The sequence below is a fragment of the Tachysurus fulvidraco genome, chromosome 6 (genome assembly GCF_022655615.1).
Source record: "Tachysurus fulvidraco isolate hzauxx_2018 chromosome 6, HZAU_PFXX_2.0, whole genome shotgun sequence".
NCBI lineage: Eukaryota > Metazoa > Chordata > Actinopteri > Siluriformes > Bagridae > Tachysurus > Tachysurus fulvidraco.
Window position 1 is genome coordinate 6,303,967 of NC_062523.1, and position 14,966 is coordinate 6,318,932.

The 14,966-nt window shown below is 41.5% G+C and overlaps 1 protein-coding gene across 1 annotated transcript in view; it reads left to right on the plus strand.

Moving 5' to 3' along the window:
* ube2e3 (ubiquitin-conjugating enzyme E2E 3 (UBC4/5 homolog, yeast)) overlaps window positions 1-10,869 on the plus strand; it is an 83,890-nt gene extending 73,021 nt beyond the window's left edge. Inside the window, exons 5-6 of the mRNA XM_027162608.2 lie at window positions 1,754-1,901; window positions 10,035-10,869. Of these exons, the coding sequence (XP_027018409.1) occupies window positions 1,754-1,901; window positions 10,035-10,132 (246 nt within the window). The 3' untranslated portion in view covers window positions 10,133-10,869. The remainder of the gene's footprint in view (window positions 1-1,753; window positions 1,902-10,034) is intronic.
* The last annotated feature ends 4,097 nt before the right edge of the window (window positions 10,870-14,966 follow it).

Sequence of the window (14,966 nt, forward strand, 5' to 3'; positions counted from 1 at the left end):
TTTGACGGTGGACATCAGTGCTTGTTGGTATTTGACGGTGGACATCAGTGTTTGTTGGTATTTGACGGTGGACATCAGTGTTTGTTGGTATTTGACGGTGGACATCAGTGTTTGTTGGTATTTGACGGTGGACATCAGTGTTTGTTGGTATTTGATGGTGGACATCAGTGTTTGTTGGTATTTGATGGTGGACATCAGTGTTTGTTGGTATTTGATGGTGGACATCAGTGTTTGTTGGTATTAATGATAAACTTTAGCATTGTTTGAAATTTGATAGTGAACTTTTTCTCATTTGAAAGCATTTGTTCTCATCAATGGCAGACATTAGTGTTTGTTTGTATTTGATGGAGAACATTAGATTAGATTTGATGGTGAGTTCTGGTGTGTCTTGGTATTGATGGTAGATATTGGTGTTTGCAAACACTGGCTTGGTGGTGTTTCTTGGTGAACGTTGATGTTTGATGGAGAAAATTGAGGTTTGCTAATGTTTGATGGTGAATGCTGGTATTTGTTGGTTTTATTGATTGCATTGCGATGGTATTTTATTGAGAATAAACATGTTTGCAGAATACTGAACTGTGACTCTTTAGGAAATTGATGTCTGGTGAATGGTAACGTGTGGGGAGGTTTTATTGACAATATCAGGGTTTGAGAATGTTGGGGAGAATATTGAGGAGAGCGTCGGTGACGGTCTGTAAAGATTCTTGGTATTTCATGGTATTTAAAGGTGGGGTCTCCATTGTTTGAAAGCCAATGTTGATATCTGAAAACACCAAAACAAACACGCCCCTAACCCAAATGGGTCCCACCCCTGTATCGATAGCTCCGCCCACACATACATACGTAACCCAGGCAACTAATGGTAAGAAATGTGTCTTTATCATAGCTGAAGGGAAGAACAATACGATTGCAGATAAACAAACAAGCAAAAATGACACACAAGCATAATCATGTAAAGGACAAAGGCATATATTAGTTCTGTGTAACAAAGCAAAACCAACGTTACTCACCTATCGAGAAGGAAAAAAGCGCCTCGGCGTCTTAACTAAAGTCAGCCGCATATTCACACATTGGAGTTTCCTGAGTCAATAACTCCTGAGCTAAACGCTGTTACTACACAAAACACGGTTGTAGCTGCGTCTCTACATTACTACGATAGAAAAGAAGTGTTATTTGTGTAGTAACAGCGTTTAGCTCAGGAGTTATTGACTCGAGAAACTCCAATCTTTGAATATGTGGCCAACTTCCTGCTCCTTCATTTCTCTCCAGCGCTGGAAAGCTGATCCTATATTAACACGTCCTACTTCTCGCCTTATCGTAAGCCTTTCTTCTCTTTCTTTCTTTGTTTTTATCCTCCATGTCAATGTTAAAACGGCTTTCTGCTAATGTCACACATGCGCACTGAACACTCTCTCCGCCCATATTGACAAGCCCCGCCCCTTTCTGCTCATGGGCTACACTTTAGTTTTGTATTTGTTTAGTTTGTCGTCCCGACTCAGTTTTCTGAAGCATTTCTCAAACAACAGAGACCCCACCTTTAATCAGAGTATCAAACGTGTAATAAACAATCAGTTGTGATTCGATAATAAAATGCATGTTTCGGGGAATCAGCTAAATGTCACATTACTGCCCTATGGATTTTCACTTTATTGACGTTTTTTTTGGTGTTTGCTGGAGAATGAGAGTGTGAGTTATAATTGTGTTATAATTCCCTGACGTTCTTGTGCCCTTGTCTTTCCTCCCGATCACCCAGGTGACGTTCCGTACACGGATCTACCACTGCAACATTAACAGTCAGGGAGTGATCTGTCTGGACATCCTGAAGGACAACTGGAGTCCAGCACTCACTATCTCCAAGGTCCTGCTGTCCATCTGCTCACTGCTCACGGATTGTAACCCTGGTGAGTTCAGCAACATGTTCTTATTACGGTATCACCACAAAACACATGCGAGAACACTGCGGTGTTGTAAACACCACACAGATCTGTCGAATGTGTCCAGTTGTGCAGTAGAATACAGAAGAGCATGCAGCAACGCATCGAAATACTGAATACAGTTTACTTAACAAATGAATCTATCATATCGGAGGCTTTTCTGAATATCGCAGTTTGATTGATTCCGTGTGCAAAAACTCCTGAAATCGCAGAGGGACTGTTTTTCTAGGCAGTATTCTAGATATTGCTGACATCATAAATTTGTTTTGCTGAGGCTTTGCTAGCATGATATGTTATTCACACGTAACATAACACAATGGAGGTAAAAACTAAACACTTGGTAGAAAAATAGTCTTGAAAACCTAAATGCTGAAGATGTTAAGTGAGTAATAATTAAACACCTTATAATGAAGGTAAAAAGCTCTGGAGTCTGACACTTATTAGTATGTCAACTTCGGAGTATACTTGTACGTGTTGTCACTCACAATAAGGCAAAATCTCAATACAAATTGGGGGAGCCAATCGACATATGAATCTGGAATGATTGACAGTTTTGCTGGTGTCTGTTTTGAGCTCTCTGATATGAACTGACCCCCTGGAAGCCACCATCTCCTCATGTCACATTAGTAATGATGTACACCACGTGCAGGGTTTAGCGCAGAAAATTTGTTAGTTAAGGCGGTCGGGTAGGGCGGGTGGGCGTGGCTCGGTGGGGGGAGGGGTGTCGGGGTCTCACTTCTTCGTGAGATAGACAACAGACTCTGTACTACATTTAAAATTTATTTAAAACAGGCACGTGCAACCTAGCTAGCAGGTGAAGAACTCAAACAACAAAATCACCAGCTAACTTACTTTACATTTGCAAGAACTATAGTCTAATACAATAACAGGCTTAAACTAGATTTGTAAAGTTCGTCACAACAAACTTTGATGTTGGCTTTGACGATGCAAGTATTCACAAAGGCCGGTGCTTTTTGGAGGCGAGTGGACATAAGGGTCGGTGTTACTTTTGGAGACAAGTGGACAGAAAGATAGGGTGCCAAAACATTTGGAGGCAAGTGGAGACGAGCATGTGACATCCGAATACTCCTGAGGAAGTTCCCCTCATTGTTCTGAGTGTTTTGATATGTCACATGTCCATGTTGTAAAAAGTTTTTTGATTTTGCATATATTGGGGGCAGGGCTGCGGCACAGCCGGAAGGCCAGTCGGTACAGCAATTTAAACCTTTGTTCAGAGCATCACCCTAAAGGAGCTGGCCGAGTTTGGTGTAGATAGATCAAAAGCTTGCCGAGTTATAAACCTCCAAATTTTATAATGGGAGTCTATGGGGAAAAAGGCCACTTTGAGACCCAGTACTTGAAGTACTGGTACTCGGATCGCTTAGAAAAGTAATAGCAACAAACTTCAGACCAGGTTCTACAACATATCCGATTTGGTTCATGTGGCTCGAAAGCTCTAGGCTGCATTAAATTTTATAAATTTTTGTGTAAGCTTAAATAGGAAAACAGAACGTTGGCTTCTACAAAGCCAACATAATAAACCCAACACATAAGTCCACTTACAGTTCTCACGGACACGCGTTTTATCAACTGGCTAGTTATCCTCCAGGCAGTGACGGACCACGTCTTTCTCTCATTTCGGCCGTGTGGCGCGCGTGCCCGCTCGCGGTGTGAAGCGCGTCCGCGCTATTCTCCAAGATGCACTTGACGGCCTTTTTGTATTGGAACTTTTTTTAGTTACCTAGTTACTTAGTTACTTTTAGTTACTTAGTTTTTTAGTAGACTTAGTGAAAGCAATAGGGTTTCCCAGCTTAGAACTGCAAAGTGCTGCAGGAAACCCTGATGTGCTCCACTAGAGACGTTGTAACCGCCTGAAACATGCGGCCTTGCTGTCTAACACGGGAAACATGCTGTCTGACAAGCGCCGAACTTTTGGCCACCAGAAATGCTTACAAACAACATGAAAGGGAAGAAAGAATAGTGAAAAAAAAGTGAAACGAGTCCCAACTAACACTAGAAAGTGTGCCAGTAGCGTTGGCTTTGCAGGTCTGCGGTCAGTATGAGCCGAGATCTCCTTAGTGAGGCTAAAAGAAATGCTCCCAAGGCTGCTTGGAGTCACGCTGTAAATAACACAACTCTCTACCTTCAGGAGAAAATGTTAAATAGGTCGCTCTGAGAGATATGAGTGAAAACCCTGCCGCACTTTTCCATTTTAAAGATAAGCTGTTATTAGCAGGTAAGCTGGACTGAGGCAGTCTGAGGAAGTGTTTCATTTGGCCTGTTTTTATCAGCACTTCTGTGCGGTCTAATTTCAGACACGGGCTCGACTCAGAGCGATCAGTAACTAAAAACAGCCAGACAGAAGCTCAATGTGCATTCAGCCTCCAGGCTCCAGTTTCAGATCCTCAGTTAAGGCTTGTGTGTGTGTGTGTGTGTGTGTGTGTGTGTGTGTGTGTGTGTGTGTGTGTGTGTGTGTGTGTGTGTGTGTGTGTGTGTGTGTGTGTGTGTGTGTGTGTGTGCGCACGCATTGGTGTGTGTGCACGCATTGGTGTGTGTGTGTATGTGTGTGTGTGCACATTGGTGTGTGTGTGTGTGTGCACACATTGGTGTGTTTGTGTGTGTGCGGGTGTGTGTGCATGCATTGGTGCGTGTGTGCACACATTGGTGTGTTTTTGTGGGGGGGGGTGTGTGTGCACGCATTGGTGTGTGTGCACGCATTGGTGTGTGTGCACGCATTGGTGTGTGTGCATGCATTGGTGTGGGTGCACGCATTGGTGTGTGTGTGTGTGTGTGTGTGTGTGTGTGTGTGTGTGTGTGTGTGTGTGTGTGTGTGTGTGTCTGCGCACGCATTGGTGTGTGTGTGTGCATGCATTTGTGTGTTTGTGCGAGTGTGTGTGTGTGCATGCATTTTTGTGTGTGTATGTGTGTTGATGTACGTACATGAGTGTGTGCGTGTGCGTTTGTGTGCATTTTTGCGTGTTTGTGTGCGTATGTTTGTGGTTTGTGTGCTTGTGTATTAATGTATGTACATAAGTGTGTGTGTGTGCATGTGTTTGTGTGTTGATGTACAGACATGTCTGTGTTTGTGTGTGTGTGTGTGTGCATTTGTGTGCAGGTTTGTGTGCTTGTGTGTCGATGTACGAACATGAGTGTGTGGGTCTGCATTGTGTGTTAAATATCTGCATGCGTGTGTTGTTTGTGTGAGCGTGTTTTAGTGTGAGTTTGTGTGTGTGTGTGTTTTTGTGTGTGTCTGCGAGTGTGTGTTTGTGCGAGTGTGTTTGTGCAAGTGTTTGTGTGTGTGCGTGTTTGTGTGTGAGTGTGTGTGTTTGTGCCAGTGTGTTTGTGTGAGTGTGTGTGTTTTGCGAGTGTGTGTGTGTGCGAGTGTGTGTGCGTTTGTGCCAGTGTGTTTGTGTGAGTGTGTGTTTGTGCGAGTGTGTGTGTGTGTGAGTGTGTGTGTTTGTGCCAGTGTGTGTGTGTGTGAGTGTGTGTTTGTGCGAGTGTGTGAGTGTGTTTGTGTGTCTAAGATGACGTGTCTAAACATCAGAACTAGTTTTACTTTAAAAAACATCAGATTTTACTCTTTCGGCCATCGAGCAACGGTGAACAAATCATTCGTGAGTTCATTATCTGTCCCTTAGAGACGTGCAGAAACACAGAAATACAGACTGTGGGAAATAAGTGTGAACGTCCCTGAGAGAGAAAGTCGTGTAACTGGAGCCGTGATCCTCTCCTGATAGTGTAGAGTGTTTGCACTAGAGAGTCTTTAGCTCATCAACATGTCAGAGTGATATTATTTCAGCATGATGAGCGTCTTTATTTTCTCTCTCTGAAGAGTTTAAATGTAAGCTGAGTGTCTTATGCTAGCATTTAAAGGGCTTCCCAACCCCCCCCCCCTCCCCCCGGATCCGTTTAGTCACTGTTTCCACATCTCTCTTAAATTCCTGGTACTGGAAAATATCATCCGGCATCTGTTCAAAGCTAATTAATATGTCTAGTAAATAAATAAATAAATAAACAAACAAACAAACAAACAATTAAATAAATAAATCCTACCCGGAGCCAGAACACGTCCTTGCTCTGAGAAAAAAAAATAGAACGAAGCTACTGGAGCGTGTTACCTTTTAAACAAACACAGGAAATGAAAAGTTTTATTTTATTTAATGAAGGTCAATATGATTTTTTTTTCTTTCTTTCTTTCTTGTTGTCAGAAGCGTAATTATTATATCAACAGCCGACCGGTGCTCGATGTCCCCTGGGCTCTTGAGATATTGATTTGTCTACGCATGCCTGGGTAAAGGAATGCAGAAAGGCTGTGTCTCTTTTCTCTCTTTAAGGTTGCTCGAGTTTGCCTTCTATGCGGCGTAAACGCATCCAAACGGCTTCCGACACACACCGGAAAACCGAGGGCTTCGGGTGTCAGCCAAATGTCTGACGTTTGTTGTATCGTAAAAAAAAAAAAAATAAATCAGCTCTGCACCGAATTAGTCGATGACCACATCATTAGTTTCCGCATCAGACGTGTAGAGGAGTGACAGGGGAACCTTGTGGGACACAGAAGAGACAAGTGACATGATATACTAGCACCAAAATAATCATATAAATAAATAAAAGGATGTTGAGTCAATATGTTTGTGTTCTCTATGTGTCTGCATGTATGAGTGTGTGTGGGTGTGTGGGGATGGTTGTGTGCGGATAGGGGGTGTATACTGTGTGTGTGTGTGTGTGTGTGTGTGTGTGTGTGTGTGTGTGTGTGTGTGTGTGTGTGTGAGTGTGGATAGGGGTGTGTGTGTGTGTGTGTAGATGGGTGTGTCTGGGTGAGTGTGGAGAGGTATGTGTGGGTGAGTGTGGATAGGTGTGTGTGAGTGTGGATGTGTGTGTGAGTGCGGGTGTGTGTGTATGTGTCAGTGTTGTATAAAGTATTAGAAAGCAATACTTGAGTAAAAGTAAAAGTATCGTACTAGAAAAAGACTTTGGTAGAAGTGAAAGTCACTTTTTAGAATATTACTCAAGTAAAAGTCTTAAAGTATCTGATATTTACTGTACTTAAGTATCAAAAGTCATTTTCTGATATTTAATGGACTTAAGTATTTGAAGTAAAAATAAAAAGTAAAATTTCAGTGAATTTTCGGGAGGCATAAGATCAGGGACGGTTCTAGGGTTTCATCTTTAGGGGTTTTAGCCCTCAGTGAGAATTTAAAACAAGAGGAGTTTTATATTATATATTATATGACCACATAGTAAGCCAAAAGTTATGGTGTTATTAAATGGCAAAAGTGGACACCAAAATTTTATGCATGATGTAATGATGCCAGTCTTGGATCAGATCAGTTCATGTATGTGTGCATTCTCTACAAACTGTGTGTCCAATGAATGCAGTCATTAATAAACTAATATTCACAAGACAAAGACCAAATCAATAAATGTTATTTTTATTTAGTATTGAATGGATTGTTTGCATTAACATTTTGTTTGTGCTACAACTCTGGTAATAAGAATAGTGAAATTTCACTGCTTTTGGTTGCCGTCTTTGCGGCTTTCCGCCACTTAACGTTATAGATAAACAGCTCTGACCGCGCGTGCACGCTGCGCGTACCTGAGCTTCTCCGTAGCGCGCACGGACGTGCGTAATACAATCTAGGAGCAGTGACTCGCCAAACCTCCCTTATTGCAGTCACACACATTTCTTCTGATTTTATTTTGTAGTAACGAGTAACGAAGATGCTTAGTGGAAATATAACGGAGTAAAAGTTTACATTTTATCTAGGAAATGTAGTGGAGTAAAAGTGAAAGTTGACATAAATTTAAATAGCGAAGTAAAGTACAGATACGTGACATTTCTACTTAAGTACAGTAAGGAAGTATTTGTACTCCGTTACATTACAACACTGGTGTGTGTAGATGGGTGTGTGTGTGAGTGGGTGTGGATGTGTGTGGGTGAGTGTGGATAGGTGTGTGGGTATAGATGGGTGTATTTGGATGTGTGTGTCTGTGTAGATGGGTGTGTGTGTGTTGATGTGTGGATGTGGATGGGTGTGGATGTATGGGTGTGTGTGTGTGTGTGTTGTTCTGCATTATACACTGTATTTGCTCCCATTTACACCGTCACTCCATATTTGCACAGTTAGCCTTTTCTGCACTTCATCACTGAACACAACCACATCTAGTCAGTAAAAGGGGAGCTCTGGTTATTGGGGGTGAATCTGGGACTAAATTAGGGAGAAAATGTGGTCACAACAAATACAAAGTAAACCTAAACCCTACAATTCACTGCAAACTCACGGAATAAAAATGAAATCTAACATCATTACTCGCCTTTAACCTTCAATCTAATGATATATATGTGACTGGATGAGAAATGAACACAATATCGATAGAAATTCCCTCGAATTAAAGCTGACATTCTGCTCTTTATTTTTATAGTCAGCTTTTCATATTAAAACCCGGCGCATTCGAGTACAGAAGCCAAAACAAGGCGAACCATGTCAGTGTGTGTCAATCAAATTACAGACCACACGAAGCTAATGTACGTGAAAGCAATATCAGATCAGTTATCTAACCATACGCAGCAGCCGAATCCTATTCCTTCTCATTTTCTCTGCTTCATTGAATAACTGTGTTTAGACAAGATGTCTGCATATGTGCTTGTAACAACATATCAGGAAGGACAACATGCAGTTAATGTAATGCTACACCGCTACACGCGATGAACGAAGACAGTAGTATTTCTGTTTCGTAACGACGTCCGACCGCTCGGAGCCGCAGCAGACGCGAGGTCTGATCTCATGTAAGCCTTTTATTTAGGCTCGTGCCTTTGGCAGGTCAGTCAGTAACATAAAACTTCTCAACACTGATAACTTGGCAGCTTTTCAGCTAGCTCATCTCTTACCGCTCCGCTTACGGCCGCGTAAACACGCGCTCGGCTCACTAGTCATCGTGATGTTAGTTATTATCCTTAGAGTTCGTGCTACACCAATTAATTATTCTACTAAATGCTAAACTGTTGAAGCTTTCAGCTTTAATAAAGCTTCCAGAGTCGTCTGTATTTGGTACTTTATGTTAAAAAAGGAAGACTGAACCAAATATATACATAGTCTTGTGGCTGTGGTGTTACATGTTACTGCAGAATGGGTTCACTATCGAACCAGTTACTGTAATGTACTGGGATGTTTAGTTATCATACTGGGAACTGAGCACTGTGTGTGTAATAGGAAAGACGCTTCCGTTGTGCTGAAATCGGTTCAGCCACTCACCGCCGTTAACCCGAGCTCTGGTCTATGATAGTCCTCAAAAATCCAAAATTATTGACAGTAAGTAAAAAATAAATAGTACCTATAATAAGTCTCGAGGGTCTAATTATTATACACTGTCAATAGCACTACCAGTGGACAGTTGCAAGTTTGCATAAAACACTACAGATTTGACTGTAGCTCAGTCCTGAGCCTGTCAAATGACCGGCGAAAGCTGAGTAGCTGATGGCAGGAATGTTTCTAGGTAACTCATGCAGCGTTCCATATTTCAGCTTGATCAGTGAAGCAGTTATGTGCGGATGCGGTAGATTATCGGTTAAGGTGGTGGACCGCTGATCAGAAGGTTGTGAGTTTGAATCCCAGGTCACCAAGCATCTACTGCCGGGCCCTTGAGCAAGGCCCTTAACTTGCAACTGCTCAGATGTATTAAAATGTAAGTTGCTCTGGATAAGAAGACTAAATACAAAATCAGTTGTTTGAATCAGTTGTCACTTCCCATGTGATGACCATGATGTTTACAAATGTCAGGACATTACTGAGATATCTAGAACTAGTTACATTTCTATCAGAGTTCTGAATCTGTCAACGATTCGTACCGCTTCTATAAAGGTTGAATAAAAATCTTCATTAAGCCCTTTATCCTGGTTAGGGTCATTGGGGATCCGGAGTCTATTCCACAAAGGCTGGTCGTGAGGGATGAAAACAACTGGATGCTTTCGAGCATGAAACATTGAAATTTATGAGAGTGCGCTGTGATTGGTCCAATAAAACAACTGGTCCATATAAAACCTAAACAGATTTATTGCACCTTTGTCACACTTTTTTTTTCTCTCTCTTTCTCTCTGTCTTATAGCGGACCCTCTGGTGGGAAGCATAGCCACTCAGTATCTGACCAACAGAGCAGAACATGACAGAATAGCTCGACAGTGGACCACAAGATATGCCACATAGATACTGGCAGCTTTCCCCCTGTCCTCAACCCACACATTCTACCCACCCAAATGCCCCCCTTCCTCAACTCACCTCGGCTCAGCTCACCATCACCACCCCAGACCCCTCCAAATCTCCTGCAGGAGCGATCGCATCCTGGAGATACAACTTAACGACGTGCAGCGAATCTTTATAGCCTTTACAATACGGACTTGTGTATATATACACACATACACACACAATATATATTTGTCCCCCCCGAATCTGCCTTGTTTTCTTTCACCCAACTCAGACTGGGACAACAGACGAGATCCCGCCAAGCTAAACGCTAACGGTGTAGTTTTTTTTAGGGGTTTTTTTTTTTTTTTTTGTAGCTGTAGATTTTAGTTCTGTTTAAACGCCTACTCGCAAGTCTTGCTTCTTTGAGATATTAAAAAAAAAATGTATTTTGTGATGTATTAAGAAAATCGTTCCTAAAAGGTCAACCAAATATTATGGTTCATTTAGTCTAAACCATTATCTGTATGATGTTATAAAAGTGGAAAAGCATCTAGGTGTAGAATATTAAAGACGATGTGATTTTTCCGAGTCCCCCGGAGACGTTTCCCGTTCTGTGATGACCCGATGTTGTGAATCTGTTCTACCTTTGTCACTTTGTAATGAAGAGAAGCTCATTGACCGTTTTGTAGCTCGGCTAAAATGAGCCACGATGTAATATCTCCTCATACATAATAAAAAAATCTATAACCTGTCCCTCAGCTTGTGTCTGTGTCTGTTTTCATCACACGTCATATATCAGTTTGGGGAGGGAACTGTGATATCTTTGTATTTCTAAAGCCCTATTCAGACGGGATTAGTTCTACGTGGGGACGTGGGGGTAAAGTAATTATTACCAGAGCTTCTCGGTGATTTTAGTCCCGTCCGAATGTGCCATCTCGGTAATCATTAAGGACAATGTCAGTAAAGATTACGGCGACTTTTACCTTCTGTAAAAAGGTCCGGAAAAATTACCTCAGGTAATACTAATCCCGTCCGAATCCGACCCGCTGTAAATATGTACGGTAAAATTCCGTCATTTCCTGTTTAAAAGTAGTTTTTGGCACGTTTTAAAAGCATGGAGTCGCCATGTTGTCTGTTTGCGCACGTGATAACAGGAAGCAACGTCATACGCACATGACGACAAGGAGGTTACTGTGGTGCGTAAAGCGAGTTACCCCTCCCACTTCTGCTAGTTTTACTGAGATGTCTTGTCCCGTGCGAATTGGCCAATTAATATTACAGACGTCCTGAGGTAAAATCGCATCGCTCCATGTCCTCACGTAGAACTAATCCTGTCCGAATAGGGCTTAACACATCCAAGCTAAAAGTAGCAAAATTCCATGGACCGTTAACTCTTTACTAGTTCAGTAGAATTCGGAAATCAACTTATGGGATATTTTCAATGGTTATAAAGTCAGGACAATAGACTGTTGGATTTCAGTGTGAGAGGTGTGTTTTTTCCTCTGTTGATAACCTTACACAGCGTTTTAGTGGTTGAAGATAAACACCTTCAAATTTGAGATGTTTCTGGACGAGAAGAAACATTTGGTATTTCTATGAATATATCGTCCCTTAAACGCTAGATAAAAACAGAAACTTAGACCACTTTTATATAAACCATTGACCACTACTGTGGAGTGTTATACATGACATGTCTGTGAGCAGGAAAATAGAGGTTTAAGCAGAGGAGATAACCAAGATGCTACCACCACCATGCTTCACTGCATGCATGCTGTTTTCAGGCTGATGTTGGATTTCCACACGATATAATGCTTTGGGATTAGAAAATCTCATGTTTCCTGTATCTCCACTTTACATTTTTTTTTCTTAATTTCTTAACAATATGTGACATGAAGCTAGCAGCTTTGCATATCTAGCTTGCGATTTGCCAGCTCAGTCTACAGAATGGAATAGAACGGGGGCATAGAAGCCTTTATCATCACCACAAATACATTACAGCACAGTGGAATTCTTTTCTTCACATACCCCACCTGAGGAGGTTGGGGTCAGAGTGCAGGGGCAGCTACGATAAAGCGCCCCTGGAGGGGGGAGGGTTGAGGGCCTTGCTCAAGGACCCAGCAGTGATAGCTTGGCTGAGCTGGGCCTTGAACCTTAACCAGATGAGCCACCACTGCCCAAATTGCTCTAACCCTATCAGATGGGATGGAGATAGATGTTTGCCAGAGGGTCCTGCCACAGATTCTCAGTTAGATAGAGGTCTGGGTTTTGATTGGGTAAGTCTAACACAATCAGGTTCTTGGTTCAATATCATTCCACTGTATCTCTAGCAGTATGCATTCTTTTTTAACCTCTCCCCCAGTTTCTAATCTCTTTGCAGAATGAAAGAGGTTTGGAATCGGTAGGTATTTGACTCGAAATTAACCTCCTTCGTGATCGTTTCTTAATTCCTTCCAGTGAAACATACGGTATCTCACAGAAGTGAGTACACCTCTCACGGAGATCCTCAGAGAGTTCTTTTCCATGCGATGTCATGTTGAACTTTTCAGTGACCAGCATGTGACAGTGATAACACCAAATTTAACACACCTGCTCCCCATTCACACCTGAGACCTTGTAGCACTAATGAGTCACATGACACCGGGGAGAGAAAAATTACTGATTGGGCCGAATTTGGACATTTTCAATTAGGGGTGCACTCACTTTTATGTCCAGAGGTTTAAAAAAAGGGGGGGCAGTGGTGGCACAACTGGTTAAGACTATGAGTTATTAATCGGAGGATCGGGGTTCAAGGCCAAGCCGTGAGCAAGGCCCTCAACCCTCCCTGCTCCAGGGGCCTTGTATCATAGCTGCCCCTGCACTCTGACCCCAACCTCCTCAGTTGGGGTATGTGAAGAAAAGAATTCCACTGTGCTGTAATGTATATGTGGCGATAATAAAGGCTTCTTTTCTTCATTTTCTTAGACATTAATGGCTGTGTTGAGTTATTTTGAGGGGACAGCAAATTTACACTGTAATACAAGCTGTACACTCACTACTTTATATTGTAGCACGGTGTCATTACTTCAGTGATGTCACATGAATGGATATAATAAAATATTTACAAAAATGTCAGGGATGTACTCACTTCTGTAAGATACTGTATCAACACAACACGAGGCTACCACCACCATGCTTCAGAGTGATGATCAATAAGCACTGTTTTTGACAGCAAATATGAAAAAAGTACATGAAAAAAATCTTTTTTTTTATACACGTCAAATTTTATTTTATATACACAATATATACAGTATACAATTTTTTTAAATTTTTTATTTATTTATTTATTTATTTATTTATTTATTTATTTATTTATTTTAAACAATTTTTTTGGATTCAGGCTTTGTGGAGTGTCCAAGCTGTGACTGTCCTGTGAAAAGCTACTACCATATGAGCTATGGACCTCTCCACTTCCATCAGTTAGTTTTGGCAGGATGTAAAATTTTTGGCACCCTTCTTGCAATGTCTGACATTGTAATATTGAACATATTGAAATGGGAGTAAATTCACACCTCCAAATGATTTGCATCTCCATGGAGTGAGTAACATGTGCAGCTTTTTACTCTTTGGTGTGTGCGTGTGGACTTTCCTCTTCCATCCACCACATGTTTTGAACAAGGTTTACTTATGAAACTGAAATGGACACAGCATAACAAAATATTTCTTTTGTAACCTCAACGGTTTCTGCTTTACTCCGGATGCTTGTTTAGGGTTAGTAAGTAAGTAAGGGTTAGGATCCACCGTGGATCCTATCTATCACCGTGGATATGGCCAAGTCTTAATCTTGAATCTTTGAAATTCCATTACTTCATGGTGCCATCGGTTTTACCCCCAGCAGTAAAACCAGTAGGTTTGGGTGCTTTTTCTTGTTCCTAGGTTCAATTCCTGGAACATGCAGCTGTTCTGGACATTTTTTACTTGATCAATGATGGCACTGATCATGTGTAATGTTTATGTAGGTTTATAGCAGAAAAAGGCAAATGATTTTTTGAAACCTTTAAGCAGAAAACTTTACAGTGTGTTTTTTTCTGTTGACAATCTGATACTGAGTACTGAATTGCGTGTGTGTGTGTGTGTGTGTGTGTGTGTGTGTGTGTGTGTGTGTGTGTGTGTGTGTGTGTGTGTGTGTGTGCGCATGTTACCATCATCTATGTGGTACTCCACTTTTCTTTAAATTTCTTGCATAACTGTCATTGATTTTTAGGTGCTTAAAGGATGGCCAGCACACACACACACACACACACACACACACACACACACACACACACACACACACACACACACACACACACACACACACACACACACACAATCTGTTTGTCTCTCTAACACTGTTGCCCTTTGTAGAGACTGAAATTATCCCGGACTGCTAGTGTGTGTGTGTGTGTGTGTGTGTGTGTGTGTGTGTGTGTGTGTGTGTGTGTGTGTGTGTGTGTGTGTGTGTGTGTCATTCACACCCTGGAGAAGAATTGTGATGTGTACAGCCCCCTGGTGGCTCATGTTTTAATGACGTTTGCCCTTTGGCTGTGAGAGACTCGTGTTTCCTCTTCATTGGAACGACACAGTGCTCGGATTCCTCTCCTATTATATCAGATATATAAATACGTCAATAAATAATAGACTATTGTGGCGCATATTGGATAAAAAATACAAAATAAAATTCTGTGTAAATACAGTAAATCAAATAATGCTAGTTTTTAAAGTATTTCATTGGTAGTGAAATAAGTTCTGTTTGTTTTATTTGTTTTTATTATTTTTTTCAGCCAGTAAACTCACTACAGATATATATTATAATCTGAAGGGAGGGAGGGAGGGAGGG